The sequence below is a fragment of the Nesoenas mayeri genome (genome assembly GCF_963082525.1).
Source record: "Nesoenas mayeri genome assembly, chromosome: 16".
Taxonomy (NCBI): domain Eukaryota; kingdom Metazoa; phylum Chordata; class Aves; order Columbiformes; family Columbidae; genus Nesoenas; species Nesoenas mayeri.
The window spans coordinates 9,393,412-9,410,174 of NC_137562.1; the positions used below are offsets into that span (position 1 = coordinate 9,393,412).

Genomic DNA, 16,763 nt, shown 5'->3' on the forward strand with positions numbered 1-16,763 from the left:
TCTGTATGGAAATCAAGGGTATCACTGGGTTCACTTTGCACAAAGAAAGCTGGAGCCAAAAGGAGTTTGTGAGCACAGAGAGGGAAAAATTGCAGGAGACAATGGATCAAATGGGAAAGAAAGGAACTAGAACAGCTGGAAGCCTTGGTTCCCACTAAGAAAAATGTTTTCCCTCTTGAATGGCGAGAAATGGCAGGAAAAATTGTGCAGAGCCTTTCCCCGCAGGCAAAATAGTCCTGGGTCTCCACTGGTTGCTGCCTCTGGTCAAGCAAACAGGAGAGGGAAAAAAACCCCTGATATTCCCTTCACCCCAAGCAAGTCAATGCCCAGCTTCTTAAAGGCGACATAGAAATGAAGTTGCCACCTAAATATCCTTAAGAGGCTCTTGATACAACACAGGGAAAATGTGGAGAGAGGGGATTTGAAATCACAGACACAGCCCCAGCAGAACACACAGGTGGGATCTGGGCTGTAGAAGTGTGGGAGGATTCAGCAGCACAATGCTGGCCATGGTGTCCCAGCCCTGGAGATGGATCATCAACACACTTTTCCTGATCCATCCCCTTGCAAAAAACCACCCCAATCAACCTATCCATGTAAGGGGTCACTTTGCAACTTCATTTTGGTCCCAAATGAAACTTTGAGCATCACTTTTCCCCTTGCTTTCCCCCAGCTGAACGCACTGCTGAGGTTCCCAGTAACACAAAGATCTTTCCAAGAGAAAGTACATTAGCAACAACAAAACGGGGCAGACCTGGATTGGCACAACTTGCAGGCAAGCACAGGTAAGAGGCTTCTAAAAGACCATGAAGAAACAAAGAAGCACCTCTTAACTCAGCTTGAGGGATTCAAACAAAACTGAAGGATGTCCCAAGAACATGGTATGAGATTCTTGGCAGGGCAGAAGAAGAAAGGGAAGATTTTCATTGGGCATAGTGTGTGCAAAAGTGTTCAGGCACAATGCAAACGGTAAGAAAAGTGCCCACTCTGACCAACAAGGCTTCAAGAGAATGGAGCTCAGCGCTTAACTCGCAGCAACGTGGGGACCACGGCATCTTGCCTATCCACCCTCAACCTTTGCATGGTGGCTGAGACCCAACAACAGCACTGTTGGCCACCAGAATAGCTTCACAGAGTGGCAAGCCCCTCCAGAGGGATTGCCTTTGGTTTGTCTTTGCTTCCAAAGCACCTCTAGGTCCATTGTCAATGGGAGGAGAGATAATTAAATATAATACATGGTTTAAAACATAAAATCCCAGCCCCGTAGACTCTTGTCCTCCTTTTCTGTGTCATTTCTCTGCCCCGTGGGCTGTTTCTCTCTTTGCATTCAAGCTCATATTGCAGAGTTTTTCAGTTTCCTAAGATGGGACAATTTCCAAACCATTCTGGTTCGGAGCAGTATCCTAACCTGTCCCACTTTGAGGCCACATCTTCCGCTCATGCAAATATTCAAGCCACCATCCCAGTCCTCCAGTGGCCCACGCAATATTTCCATGTATTATATTGGAATTATGCCACCTTCCTGATGATTAATGAGAAACCACAGCCTAACAACCCCCCTATAATTACATGTGACCTGAAATCTAAGTCAGAATCAGATGTGTTCATTCTGTGACTCCAAGATACCTAAAAGCATAATTACCAGTGCTGTTGACAATTCCCATCTAACACTTGTCAGTCACCGGTTACTGTGACTTCCAAAAGCCCTGGCCAAGTGATTTATTCCTGTCCTGGACTTCTGAAGATTCACAAGAAATGCAAATCGCCTACCCTGCACCATGAAATAATCTCACCTAATGATCTTAGAAAGAGAGTAAGAAAGAAATCTGGACTCCACGGCTCCAGTTCGCTCACCACCATGACTTCTTCCACAAACGCAGGCTCGGACCTGCTCTTTCCCCCCCACATACAGAGTAAGCTGCAAGAAAGTTATCTGCCAGCTAAGGATGTCCTATAGGAGGAAAACCTTAGCTGTCGATCTCCTTGAGAAGTTCGATGCGTGGACAGCTGGCACAGGCAGGTGCCAGCGCTCAGACGTGGCTCGGCGGCTGCGAGAAGGTTTCACTGCCTGGGGGCTGACCAGCCCATGTCACTGAAGGGTCCCTCACCTGTGGCCGACCTGGGAGGAGGACCGCAGGGTGTGCAGAGGTCAGAATCGGTATCTGATTCCCCTTCTGCAATGTAGGGTCTGATTTTGGCCACGGCTGCATAGCAACCGTTGTTAAGGATGTCCAAATTCTCTTTGGACTGGGAGATGCTAAAGCCGCTGAAAGAGCGCTCCAGTTCCTCGTGGTCTACCGAGGGGATGGAGATGGACGTGTCGCTGTCTCTCAGGGCACTCTCGTGGTGTTTGGTTGTAATGTCTTCGTTCCTCAGGTATTCTGCGCTCGCCCTGTGCCCACCGCTGTACGCCGACAAGGAGCGCTCGTGGGAGGGAGGAGGTGGGATGCGGACCAGCGAGCCGGGGTCTCCGATGGGCGAGGAGCCGTGGCTTTGCCGCTGGTAGACCTGCTGCTGGCACGATGTCGAGGGCGGGCATGTGTTGGTTGGGGCTGGTGGGGCAGAGAAGTTCTTCTGACCCATGGAGCTGGTGGACCTGATGATCTTGATGATGCAGCCGTTCTTGTCAATGTGCTCCCGGCTGTCTTCGGGGCTGTGGTAGGGAGGTGCTGGATCTGGTTCTTTGGACCCAAAATAAGCCTCGGTCTCCGTTGGTGGGATGCCCATCCGCTGCATGTAAATGTTCACCAGGAAATCCAGCTTCTTCTCCATTGACTGAACCTGCAAAACATCACAGTTCCAGTGCATGTTGGTTGAAGCAAATTAACATCCTGAGTAGAAGCAAATTCCAACCCACCCAGGCCCAAGTGTGGGGTTGGGCTTCATGGGTGATCTCTGCCTACACCAGACTGAAACTTTCAGGAAATATTTAATTGTCCTATTCTGACAAAACCCCTTAATTTTGCATCTTTTTATGCGTTTTACTTAAGTTCCTATAACCTTTTTGCCATGCACTAATTTCCAGGAAAGCTGGAGCACACTCACATCCTTCCAGTGGCTTTTGGCTCCTTACTGTGTTTGGCACTTGCCATGGGGATTTCTGAATCTTATCCTCTAGGAAGACTTTCATCTTCAGGAAGGCCAGCACCTACAGCAACCAGGCTCATGGACACATTTGAAACATGTCCAATGTCATGGCAAAGAAACCAATATGCCATTTTGGAAAATAATACAGTCTTTTGGTAAATTCACTAAAAAATAAAGTCTATATGTCACAGACTCCAAAGTACCTGTTTTGAGAGTAGTACTTAGACTTCTAAGACATTTAGTGCCCTTTTATAACATCTACTTTGTTTCTTTTTCAAAATATTCTTAGCTCTTTTTTTTTTTTTTTTTCTAAACGGTAACGTCCCACTAGGGAAAAATAAAGTGAAGAAACCCCACAACGTATGCAACATCCTCTGATAAGAACCCCCTCCTGACCCAATATACCTGTTTTTCAACTTTTCCAAGCCTGCCCATCATGCTGGGATCTTCAGGCAGCTCCCCCTCCACAGGCCCTTTGGTCCGATCCTTGTCGGTCATGGAGGATCCTCTCCCAACGATCTGGTCAACTCTACCGGGATCAGAAAATCCCCCCCAGCCCCGGAAAAGGACCTGGAGTCAGTTGGAGGCAGCAGGCGAGGAAAGTTCCGCTCCTCACGCCTCCATGGGACAAAGCAACAGCCTCGCTCCCAACTAACACCCCAAATTACTCACAGATACGCGGTGGCGCTGAAGTGTTAATTCAGATGCAAAAACTCAGAGCAGGATTAGCAGAGTTTGAAATTATCCATTTCTGTTTGTACAGATAAAACCTGGCACATTATGCATAGTAAGTTTACCCGCTGCAAAGAATTTATTTAACTGGCTTTCTTCCAAACCAATTAACTTCTTATTTGTACTGAGAAATTACTATTTTTGGGGTAGATCAAGTCTAGCATTTGTCAAGGGGATTTCTGCAGTCTCTGCAGCAGTTTCCTCCCCTCGATGCAAATGTAAGCGTGTAATTCTTATGTCCACAACAATGAGCTGCTTGCCCTAAATCAAACAGGTGTAGCACTAACTGTGTCAGCGGAATTACATCAAGGCTGAATTTGGTCATAACTCACCAAACATTACCAAATTGTCTCAACGTTACTGCAGTTCACCCCTGGATCCTGAGATGTTTTCCTTTAGCAGGGCTCCAAGCCGGTGACAGCAGAGGACACTCCTGCCAAATCAGCAGCTAAAGCCACTGGGCACATTGTTTGGCACTGAATTCTTCACACACATTACATTTGCAACTCCTCGTTTCCAATCTAGAAACACCTGGGCTGATATATAGCTCCATACGCAGAGGAAGGAGGAGGGCAGAGCCAGTTTGGAATCTGGAAGCCAATTTTCTTTGAGACATCTTATAAATTTTCATCAGTTAAATTTTCCAGAGAGCCAACCCTGGAGCTTCTCGATCCCTCAAAAATCTGGGGAGCAACTTAGTTTTGGAATAACTTCTTAATGTCAGCCCAGTTCAGAACCCAATCATACGCCAAGCAAACTTTACTCTTGCATAATGCACCAAACATAAGGGTGGCAGGGGAAAAGAAGGGTTAATTAATCTGACTGAAATCAAGTTGAGGTATCTTGAGCGGAAAACTCAAAATGCTTCTTACGCAGTTCTGCCGTGTGGGTCCATGCACCAGAAGGAGGAAAAGGAAGGAGCTGAACACAGATAGACAGGGAAAAATGAACAAACAAAAACCAAGGAAAGGAATGAGATGTGAGGCTATTTGCAACACAAGAGCCATCTGTTTTCTTTACATTTGACAGAGACTCAATACATACTTTGGCTGTTGACATAAGGGACAGATATCAGTGGTTATGGACCAGCATGGCTCCCTTGGCTTATATTAGAGCACCAGCAGTTTACAGCACCAGAAGATCTGGCTCAAAGAGATGAAGTGGATGAGCACACCACACCAAAGACAGAAAATATAAGCCAACAATTATTTTAGACTTTATCTTTGATCCCAGAAGGTACTTCATTTGGGCAGGGATGCGACAGAATACTGTTTTGTTTAAAAAAAAGTCCGGTTTGATCCTTTGCTTAGCAATATAAGCACAGGAGTACAAGGAGCACCAAGTGCTATAATTACAAGTTTGAGGAATATGCATGCCTTATTTCTCTCTTGTAACGGGAGAAGCAGATTATTGACATGTACAGGAACTCCCCACAAGGGATGCAATTACTGACATGACATACAGCACAAGGAATCCTACGACAATGTTGTTACCGTGTAAGCAAAGAGGTATTAAATTGGATACCTCAGGCTACCTTGGTTTGGAATCACAAGTCAAGGCGCAATACAGTCACTGTACGAACTCCTCTCCTGTATGCACAAGCAAGTAGACTAGTAAAACAATGAACATGCATTTAAAGAGGCCCAAAGTCTAAATGCTACTCAACATTGCAGAACGCCAAGAACAATCAGGGTGCCCTGTTCTCGTGTCCTGTCTAGCACAGCACTAACACTGAAATACGTCCACTAATGGAAACGAGATATCCTTCAACAGTTGCTTTGTAGAGCAGGGAGGGAAGACAGACTAACACAGAGAGGAAAACTGAACATCGCCATGCTAAGGTGTATTGTAAGAACAGAGATAGTGTTGCGCAACCGTATTTCTAATCTTGCAGAAATTGAAGGACTTTGCTCTCTTCCTTGTCCTTACAAGAAGAGCTATCCAGTAAGTGAAGCTCACACGACCCACATGAAGCACAGGAGGCCACATGGCACATCACAGATGGAGTGGTACCTAGCGTTATATAGAAGAGCACTGACTTCTTCTGTCACTTTCAGGCTGGACATAACTCGCCTGTAGACCTGTCGTGATTTGAAAGCAGGACTGAAGCACTTCACAGAGCTCACCCCTGAAGCATTCCAAAGCCCTTGCCTATATTCCATCAATACCAGAGCCCAGGAGAATTCTTGCTTGCCTTCATGTCTATACTTTAACATAGTCCTGACTCCTGAGGTGGTCATCTTGCCCACCTCTGAGAAACCAGAGATCCTGATCTCACAAGGTAGGCACGGTCAGCGTGGAGCACAACACAGCGAGCAGCTCTGGACCATCGACCGTAGTGCGGAGAGGGGAGAAGAAGGTGAACCAAGCCCTTGTCTCTTGATGGAAGACACCAGGTTCAAGGTCTCCCACCCCTTTGTTTCCCATGGCAGAAGTCAGACCAGGAGAGAGCGCTCCTACCCTGAGCAAAGTGCAGAGATTTCATTTGTGCCCTATTTGGTACAAGAGAAGAGAGGAATTTCCTCAGGAGCTCCCAGCCCACCTGTGCCACTAAGCACCGCAAAGAGCAGAAGGTCCTCTACACCATCGTAATACTTTGAGGTTTTGTCCAAATTGAGCAACACAGCTCAGAAGATGAAGAAGAGAGAGAACATATTCCACCTTTGCAAGCAGAGTGGGATAGCGTATGCTTTTACTGCACGACAAAGGACCATGAATCTTCTCAGTTGTCAAACTCCACTTCTGTGCTACATCCCTTGGGGACCTTGCGCCTTCCCAATGCTTGTCCTGGCTGTGTCAACTACATGGGTGGAGGAAAGAATCCAGCTGAGATTTTGGAAGAGTCAGCCCTGTATTTTTCCCTGTGTGGCAGAAGAGGATTCAGAGATTTCTAACAATACATGACAAACTGTGCCATCTGCTGTCCTTGACAGGCTCTGCTGGGTTTCAGTTTGGGAGCAAGATAGAAAGGAGATTGCTCTTTAAAGTGAATTTGGATATCTTTCCTTCTTTCTAATGATACAAAAAAATGTAAAGTCTTGCATCAGCCACAGTGCAGGTTTTCTCATGCTTCATTATGCTTCATGCTAACAGTGCATGCAAAGAGGTGTAATATGTCACCCTCAGGCCAGAAGCAGACATCAAAAGGTCAAACGGCTCAAATGAGATAAAAATGAAGTGTTTGGGAATATATATTCAATTTTTTTTTCTTTATCTTTTATAATTTTTGTACATAATCCAGGCATTGAAGCCAAACCCCCTTCATCCATGTCACAGGACTGGCTACTTACCTCCTCATTTGGCAATAAAGTTTGCCCTTGCCTAAAAATCACAGCTGAGGTTGCACCTATTGCATGTTTAGTCAGCTGATTAGGGGAATTTCAGCCAAATTGCCTGTGTGCACATCACGGAGCAAATAACTTCAGTCAAACCACAGTGTGGACATCCACTGATATCCAGTTGCCTTTGCTGGGAGCTCCGTGCAGAAAAACTGAGGCTGAGCTGAGCATCACAAGACAACCCACGGGGTTCAGATATCTCATGGGACATCACTCGGCTTTGTTTCTCCTCCTTCACTGGGTGTTTTTGTATGATCTGGGCAGCATTTGGCTAAAATAGGGGTGTGCAGGCTAAAAAAGTGTCCGTGGGAGGATGCAGATGCCAAAAATTAGAGCATAAGTCCTTTAATGGGTGGGAGCAGAGATTTCAGTAGCTTTCTGTGCTCTGCTGCTCTCTGGAGCCTCTTAGGCACAGCTCAATAATGAACAAATGAGATAATTAATTTTAAAAGGTAGTAATTATATATAAAAAAATGAAGTCTTGATGTCCAAGGAGCCCAGGGGGTGTGTGTGAACAGATTTTTTATCTGGCCATCAGTATTAGAAATTGTAAAAATAGGGGACGGGGCTGGAAGTCATTACTATTAACCTGATATAGAAACAGATCTGGAGTGAATACAATAAATCTCCCAGTTTGAGGCCTCCTCCCCATCTATCAGCTTTTCTGTGTACAAGGCACAAGCTTTCATGTGAAAATCTTGCCTCTGGTGAAGGCTTGTTGCACACCTAATATTATAGGTTTAATACAACAAAATCTATTTGAATATGTATTTTTAGTACAAAATCAAAATGTTGTTGAAGAGAAGAAAGTTATTTCATTTTTAAAAACTAGTTTTGGGCCTCATCATTTGGCAAGGAGGAGAAATAGGAAAAATGTTTTTCTGAGGACATCTTTTTCCCAAGCATAAAGCTTGGGGCTTCTGGAGAAAAGTAAGCTTTCAATATTCCTTTTACTCACATTCCTCTAGTGAAGATTACTCAGAGCAGCTTAAATAAAAATCAAGAGATTTGTCATGTATTAACTCTTAGGGAGGACAAATATATTGAGAAAAAATACTTGAGGGTAAGCTTGTTGCATAGCAAAATCATCTATTTGTGCATGGAAAAGGTCTTTCTGGCAAATATTTACACCTGTCTTGTGCTCCAGTGGTCTCAATACAGAGTGAAAATAGAGCTCAGCTCATGGCTCTGCTGATCAGACCTCAGGATGCCCTAAAACAGGCACTTCACTGAAAATATGTTCCTCATGGCATCAGCTTGAGGTTTTACTTGCGGAGAGAACTTCATAGGGACAATGAGAAAAATCTCGCTGTGTGACTGAGGGATTGGTTTGATTCCTGCTCTTCTTTTTCCTTGCAAATCAGGGTTTTTATTTTTTTTTTTAAATCTAAGTCCCATGTTTGTAAAATTTTAACACATTTTTTCCCCCATGGTTGATAGAGTTGCATCAGCAAGAAAAAGAGCCCACTGTTCACGGGTTGGAAACACTTCATTCTTACTTTGTCCACTGAAGTAAACTCATCTCATAGTGCAACGAGCTGCAGTGTTTAATCTTTCAGAAAGGAGATCATTTGGTTTACATTGGCTTTGTGGGTAAATATTTCACCTTTTACATTTGAAGACAGCCTGATAAAATACGAGATTTTTAAAAAGGTAAGATTTTGCTTTCTAACACCTAGAAGAAGACTGAAAATAGAAAATACACTAGCTGAAGAAACTGATGGTTATTGATGACTCTATGAATGTCCCTTTTTTGTTTTCTTTTGTTTTTTTTTTTCCTTTGGCTTGCCTGGTGTGAAAGCTCATTACTGAAAATAAATCAGAGCATCCCCAGAGTAGCAAACCCTTCTGAGTCGTGATTTAGCAAGCTGCACCACTAAACAAAAAATGCCGTCATATAACTGGCATGAAAGGGGTTTGACATTAAGCAAATGAAAAAAAATCCAGAGAAAACGGCATTTTGGTGAATCCTAACCTAGGCGAGTATTGGGGAGATTCTTTGGAAGAATACATGGGTCCTTTGGTTGGATACTTCTTATGCCGGGGAGTTGAAGGGGGCGGGGGACCCACAATCATATCTATCCTGGCAAAGTAAATAAGAAAAAAAGACACGAGCAAAATGCATAATGAAGCAACACGTAGAGAAAAGTTGGTCAGAGAAGTTACAGAAAGAAACAACTGAAAAACAGAACAACAGAGAGACAGAAAGAGAGAGAAGTTGAAAATATATTCTGCTGGAAACAGAAGGCTCTGTCCTACCACCTGGTTGCTGGTGAAAGCCAGAGTCTCACCCACCCTGGGGACAAATTTGGAGATTTAGGCACCACTGAAAAATCATTAGGAGATCTCCCCACCCCAGATAGAATAGGCAACATGCTTTACCCTCTGGAATATATTTGCATACTTGTAGCAATATCCCATTGAGGTGACTGAATATTAAACAATATAAATTAATTCTCCTTTGAGGTCCACTGCCTGATAACAAACACATCCTCAGCTAGGTCAGAAAAGCATGAGCCATTGGGCTTGAAGAGATACGCTGTGGGATTGTACGACTCAATGAATGGAGACATCCATGGTTGGCAAGGTTTCAGGATGAGACACGAGACAGTGTGAACACAACACTGAAAAAAGCACATTACAGACACATCACAGTGACACAGACATTAATGATTAAAGAGGAAAGTGCATGTAAACACCCCAGAAATTTGCTGGAATGCAGCTTTCATTCACCAAAGTCCTGGCTACAGGAGACCACAGCCAGCCCTGAGCTGAGCTGGCAGGGAAAATGTAGTGCTTTGATTGCTCAAGGGAAATAAAAATATCTGTTCTTTGATTCACTCTGTGACAGCCCCCCTGGGTTCCACCACATGGGTGCACTGTACTTCTGGTACCAGTTGGTCATGTCCCAATGTTGGCCTTGGCCACCCCAGGCACAAGTCTACAGGGTGGCCCTTCCAGTTGTACTGGGCAGGTGGCCAGCCATGGGACCTCTTGGTGCACACCTGGTTGTGATGATGAGTCCTTTAAAGGATGACACCAAGGGGGTCTGCTCCCATCACTGTCACTGTTTTTCTGCTCACTGGAGACAGTGAAACCAGTGAAGATGCCTGGTAGGCCTGGATCCCAGCTAATTCACACTTTTAAAGCAGCTCCTGGTCCTCCTGACGTCCCTGCACTGGGGTGGATAGCCTAGTCCAGCCTCAGGAACCTCAGCTTCGCAGTCCCACGGGTACAGCAAAGAAGAGAATTCAGTGTGGTCTTTGAGAGGTGCCATTCTTTACCCCAGGCCCTCAAAATCAGCCAACCAAACCACTTTATGTTTGCAGCACTTCACCTTGAAGGATTGACCATGGGATATTTGGGTGGGCGGTGAGACAATCTGCCACACCAGCTCAGGGGCTGAGACTCAGGTGTTCCACCTGGAGCCAGTGGAGATGACAACCTCAATGGCTCACTACCCACTGCAGAGGTAGCCTGGAAGCCTCATGTTTCAGGTTTTTAAAGTTAGAAAATATAAATCTCCTTCTCTTCTTCCCTCTCCAGATTTAGCTACATGTCTTGGATCTATAATCATTGAATTCATACTGAACGGGTGTGAGAGGCTCAAAGAGAGGAAATTCTCCAGAATATTTTAGTCCCCATCGCAACGGAGAATTTATCTTCCGGCTGCATATCTGCAAATCGGAAATGCACAGCGTGCAGCAACACTGCAGAAGTATCCTCTGCTGCTTGCACATCAAAAAGAGCAGAGTTAAAATGATCTCTAAGAGATTAACAGAAGAGAGATTCCTCTTTTACCTAAGACAATTTCTTGTTCCATTCTTTGAGTTCATACTAGCTCTTCACATGCTCAAGCACATTTTTTTTTTGCACATTTGGTGACTCTACCAGGCACCTAGATGGGTTTGAAATTAAAGGAAAACTTCCCCAATGGCTTCCAGAGGAAGCTGAGCTGCCACAGCCATCAAGAGAAATACTTTTGTTCTCCAATGGTAAAAGTAAATAGTAAATTATTTTGACTGGAGACAGCCTATGGCCAAGCTCTGCCTCTGTTCTGGGTGTCCTTCGAGCTCAGCAGAACCGGGGCTACTTATGCTGAGCTGACACAGCCAGGGGGTGTTGGGGGTTTGGGGTTCAGTTTTCAATGTGGGACATCAGGGCTGGGGGAGGAGTGGCCAAACAAAAAGGTTTGACTCAGATCCTCTGTTCAAGAGACCAAATTCATCTGGGGTGATCATAGCAGAAAATGAAATTTTAAATGCTCTTCTCTGTTCCATTTTTCCCTTTTTCACATTTCTTGTCCTACTAAAACTAGCTCACCTCCCCTTAAAATTTGAGTGCAGAGGCTGAAATGCTGCTTGGCTAAACCCCCCTACATGTATTTTTGGCAGACTTGCCATTTGAGGAGGGATTTCTCCTCCAACAGCATCCCACAGCGGGACAGAGCTGCTGCTTCCCCACCGCCCTGCAGCAGCAGGGTCACAACCAGCACACCGGGTTTTATTCTGTATCACTCCCAGAAAGGTACCAAATTAGCCATATTAGCCTTAAAACGGAGGCTCCATACATTTGCTACCCTGTCAGGAGGACCAGAGAGATATGTCTATTATATACTATAATATCTATATCTATATCTAAAACCTATTATATACTATAATGACAGAAACTCCCAAAATAAAGTGGAAGGATGAGCTGTGATTTTTGTGGGTATGTCCTGGGGCAGTAAGGGAGTTTTAGTGGTAAAACATCCCTAATTTGCAGTCCCTGTCCTGCTCATTGCTGTGGGTTCCAGCCACAAGCATCAATGTTTTCCTTGAGGTTTTCCCTTCAGAAGAAAAAGAATAAGTTGTAGCTGCAAAGGAAAGTGTCTCTCTCCTGGCAATACCCCCACGATGAACAAAAAACAGTGGAAAAAAATGAAGCAAAGAGAGGGGTCTCTTGCCTGGCCTGAAGGTTTTTAATCCGGGACAGCATGTCCAGGTGACCGGCGGAATATTGCTCGATGACATCCATCACATCATAGGGCCGAAGGCTCTCCTTAAACTTGCGCTTGGAGACAAGAAATCTCATAATGCTGCGGGAGATGGAGAGGAAAGGGAAAATATAGTCTCTGGGTGGCATCCTGACCTGCTTCGCGGCAGATAAAAAACAACTCAGGGAGCTGCTTTGAAGGGAAAAATGGAACAAATCCCAACCATGCAGGTTTGGGAAAGGATGCAGCAATAGGGGAGAGGAAGGGGATTGCAGGGGCTGGTGACTGAAGCCCTGTCTGTGATGGGGGGTCCCTGATGTCCCTTGGACCATCAGTTACACAAGCGACCTCTCTGCACTGCCTTTATAAATGTCAGCATTAAATCCCAGAGCTGGTGAGAATGATCATTTGGCTGCATCCCTGCAGGGGATTTTCCTGTCTCTCTGTTTATGCCTTCCCTCAGCAAAAACTACCTTTTCTGGCAGAATTTTCTGTAAAGGAGGGCAGGCCACCCAGGAGAAAATCAGCCTGCAGCACAGACATTTCAGCATTTGCCACCTCTGCTTGGACTTTAAATTTCTTTTTTTTTCCCTAATATTTATTTTTCTGGACCTCTTTCCCCCTCTCCCTCTCTTACCACACAGCCCTGATGCTGACTTTCAGTCCCGGTGTCAAATCTTCCGTCACAAACTCGCAGTTGCAGCTTTTGTTCTCATCAGGAATGTCTTCTCCAGGGAGACTTGCTTCTGGGTTTGGGAGAGGGAGAATTAAAGGCAATGCATTACTATTTCCCATGTAACAGAGGGGGAGCTGGCTTACAAACAGCAATCCCAGGGGGAAGCAGCAGAGATATCATTGCAGAGCATCCTGATAGGAGCATTTCTAAAGATGGGCTAAGGTGACATCCAGCAATGCCAACTGCAACTCTCACGTATCTCTCAATGCCCCATCCCTGGAGACATCCCAGGCCAGGCTGGACGGGGCTCTGAGCAACCTGAGCTGATGATGTCCCTGCTCACAGCAGGGGTGGCACTGGGGGAGCTGGGAAGTTCCCTTCCAACCCAAACCATTCTATGACTTCCTCCTTTCCCCATCCCTAGATACATAAAGTCTCATTTATTTTACTGATTTCTTTAATTCCTACTTAAATGTGGATAAATGTAGTAGTTTCACCTATGCTGAAGTTCATATTAATAAAAAACTTGCTTCTGAATAGTAGAATCACGGAATGTCCTGAGTTGGAAGGGACCCACAAGAATCATCGAGTCTAACTCGGGACTTTGTTCTCTGGACCATGAAGTTAAAAGCAATTTAAATATTCTGTCTAATAGGGGCTCTAAAATTTCCTACTAGTAGATGTGCTAGTGTTGAATTCAAATTTATGTGGAATGTTATGAAAAGCTTTCCAGACAAACGCCACCATTTTCTGTTGAGATCAGGCATCGTCCTTCTAACAGCTGTATATCAAGATTGCTAACGGTTGGACTCACAATCTTAAAGGTCTTTTCCAATCAAAACAATTCTATGATTCTATATATGTTATCATGGGTGTCAGCAGGGGTTTTCTTATCTCTTATTATAGCCCAAGCTAAAGGACTACAAGGGAAAGGAAACCTACAGAAGGACACTGGCTGGCACCTTCTTAGGTGGGGAGGAAGAGGATGTCAGGGCCAGATGGGGATTTGGGATCTGGCACATCACCCAAAGCCCTCACCTTCCGAGTTTTGCCGTGATGCTGCTCCCTTGATGCGGAAAGCTTGGCGGGCTCGGCTGCGGTCTCCAAAGCTCCAGCTCTTGGGCACTTTGCTGGGGCTGTCCTCGATGCTCTGGTCAGCGCTGGGGGACCTCCGGATGCCCTGAGCCTGTGGAGAGCCTTTCCCTTTGGTGCCAGCACCGCGGGGACTGGAGAAGACACGATCTTTCAAACTGACCTTCTGACTGTTCAGAGAAACACGTTGAAACAAAGACAAAAAGGAGACAGCAGGAGGAGTCATTCTGGAAACCACGCAGTCCTTCCCCACCAGCCATTAGAAACCAAGAGCACTTCCAAGCAGCAGTAAGATGGAGTTTTGCTGTTGGCTTTTTAAAAATATATATATATTTATTTTCTTTATTTTATTTTTTTTTTTTTTTTTAAGAAATCTTGTAGAAATGTTTTCGCCATAATGAGTGAAATGAGAATGATTATTAAGAGAAAGAAGATAATGAGGACTTAAACAGGAGCCCCTCGTGGGATGCCAGGGCTGGCGGGACAGAATGACGTTAAACAATGAGGTTATGATTCCTTAAATCACTGATCGGTTCCGATCATGAGCGAGGAAGCTTTTCTTTCACAACTGCCTTCCTAAGCCCTAGATCTAATACAAAAATACCAATTAAAAAAGGCCTTTATCTTAAGCTTCTAACTTTCTTGGCAACACTTCACTTGTGCTGCTCAGACCTGTCCTCTCCCTTTCTTCAGCTCCTGTATTTCCTGCCTCTTAAAACATGATCAACCCTTTTTATATATTCCAAAGAGTTCCTCTTTTTCCAGTCTTATATTTAAAGACTTAAATACCAGCACTCAGTATGTAACTCCTTTGTACCCTATCAAGTTTCAGTCTAAAAGCTAACTGCCATCTATCTGCAGCTCTGCTATGAGCGTAATAAACATGCAAAGCAAAATTTTACAGAATGTAGCATTTTATTGTGGTTTTCTTTTTTCTATTAGAATCCCATTTCTTTAAAATCTCATAATTATGGTTTGAAAAGAAGATCTCTCCAGAAACAGAGATGATCACACTGAGAAACAGTTTGCTGAGCCAGCTCTGACTATCTTCCAAATTCTGAATTTTTTCATTAAAAACTTTCACCCAAATGAAGTTGACGAATTTTCACACTAAAATTGCAAAACAAAAAGATTCTGTGAATATTTATGAAAGTGCAAACTTTATAGAGGCAGCATTGGGGAAACCAAATGACAAATAGTTTCAGATAATTTGATATTTTCTGAATAACAATTGATTATTAAAATACACTAACAGACATACCACCAGTGCAAGGCACTTGCACGAGTAGCTGATACTTTATGTATAGGCAAATCAGAAGAGAGTAAAACCTCGGGTGTAATTCCCAGCACCCTGTACCACTGCAGTAGCCACTCATCATTTTGCTGCAAATGCTCTGACTCAATCTGCGAGAAGAACATGGCAGGAATTTCAATTTCCACATAAGATTTCCAGGTTACCAACCAAAGACCTGGGTTTTTTTTTCTGTCTCTCAGCAGCATCACCTCAAAATTCAGCATCAAACAATTCTCCTGAGCATTCAAAACTGGCACGAGCTTCTTCAATCAGAATTTAGCTGCTGATATTTGAAGCAAAACAAAATGCAGCTCCCTTTTCCCCAGCTGGACCGTGCTGACAGGAACAGACATTCATTTTTGTCAGTAAAGGAAGAAAATATGACTTGAAGACACACAGGAAACAGATCTGTTGAGTAAGTAGGTGCTATTTTTACAAAGTCACTTTACATTGCGAGATGTTGAACATTTACAGGGAGAGAAAGGTGCTTGGGCAGCATTTTCTGAGTAGCACAGTGGGATCCCGGGAACATGGAGCAGGGGGATCTGTGGCCATCAGCTGGGCAACAATTTTGAGTTAAAGATATGTTTGAGAGAACATAAAATTCGTTCATGACCGAGTTAAAAAAAAAAAGCAAAATTAATCCAATTAACACTGCGTTTTTAATTCAGGTAAGTGCTAGAGATTTCCTTGCCAGCGTGCTGCCCACCAGCCTGGCCAAAAGCCGTGGGACCAACTGACGTTCAGCAGAGCTGCAAATCAGATCAGAGGCACAAACCCACAGGAATGTGGCAACAAGCATGTGCCTAAATACCTTTCTGGATGTAAGCCTTAGTCACTCATGCTACCAAAATCATCACACATAATGAGCCAAAGGTTTAAAAGCAATTCTCATTCTGCATTTCTTGGATTAGAAATCAGATTAAAATTTTATTTGCCATTTGATCCTAAATCACAATAAATGTGCTGCAAATATTTGCCAGAATCATCACAAAAGGCAAAAAAGAAAGCATTGAACTCAGTGAGGAACATGAGCAAAGAGTTTTAAGGCTGACAGCACGAGGTGCAACACTTCTACACATTAAAAATCACTTAGAAATCTGATGAGCAATTAAGATACGGATGGGTCTTGTTCCTGAGTACTCACTACTCGGAAAAAAGCCTCACACCTGATGTAACTTCTTTGTTTTAACACAGACAACATGAAACGATATGAACAATTTAATGCATTATTCCTTCTGCCATGCAATTCTCTCATTGGAAATGACACCTGGAATCACATGCAAGTACAATTCCTGCACAGCAGGATGCTGCTGGGGTCTGCAGGAGCTGGTAGGAGAGAGCCCAAAAGAAACATAAACATATATAGAGATATATGTAATTAGCTAATCCAAGATCATGTTCTTAATCAACCAGAAAGTCATGCAGAGTGACGCAGTGTCTCAGAGAAGTGGTGTTTTGCTGTCACTCAAGCAGATGGTAAATGAGCCTCTGTTTGGTGGAAGGTGTATGAGTCAGTGACACGGACATGAGGAAAGCACTAACCGAGCCACACACCACGACACCAAC

General features: G+C 44.2%; 1 protein-coding gene across 3 annotated transcripts in view; it reads right to left on the minus strand.

Moving 5' to 3' along the window:
* Positions 1-2,061: 2,061 nt before the first annotated feature.
* Positions 2,062-16,763, minus strand: part of KCNQ2 (potassium voltage-gated channel subfamily Q member 2) — a gene marked incomplete at both ends in the record, with an annotated part of 63,460 nt that continues 48,758 nt past the window's right edge. The window contains 6 exons of one of the 3 annotated variants that reach the window (XM_080354772.1): positions 2,062-2,781; positions 3,493-3,616; positions 9,133-9,240; positions 12,103-12,234; positions 12,770-12,878; positions 13,847-14,070. In XM_080354772.1, the coding sequence (XP_080210898.1) occupies positions 2,062-2,781; positions 3,493-3,616; positions 9,133-9,240; positions 12,103-12,234; positions 12,770-12,878; positions 13,847-14,070 (1,417 nt within the window). The remainder of the gene's footprint in view (positions 2,782-3,492; positions 3,617-9,132; positions 9,241-12,102; positions 12,235-12,769; positions 12,879-13,846; positions 14,071-16,763) is intronic. The other 2 variants (XM_080354773.1, XM_080354774.1) reach the window with 2 other exon arrangements.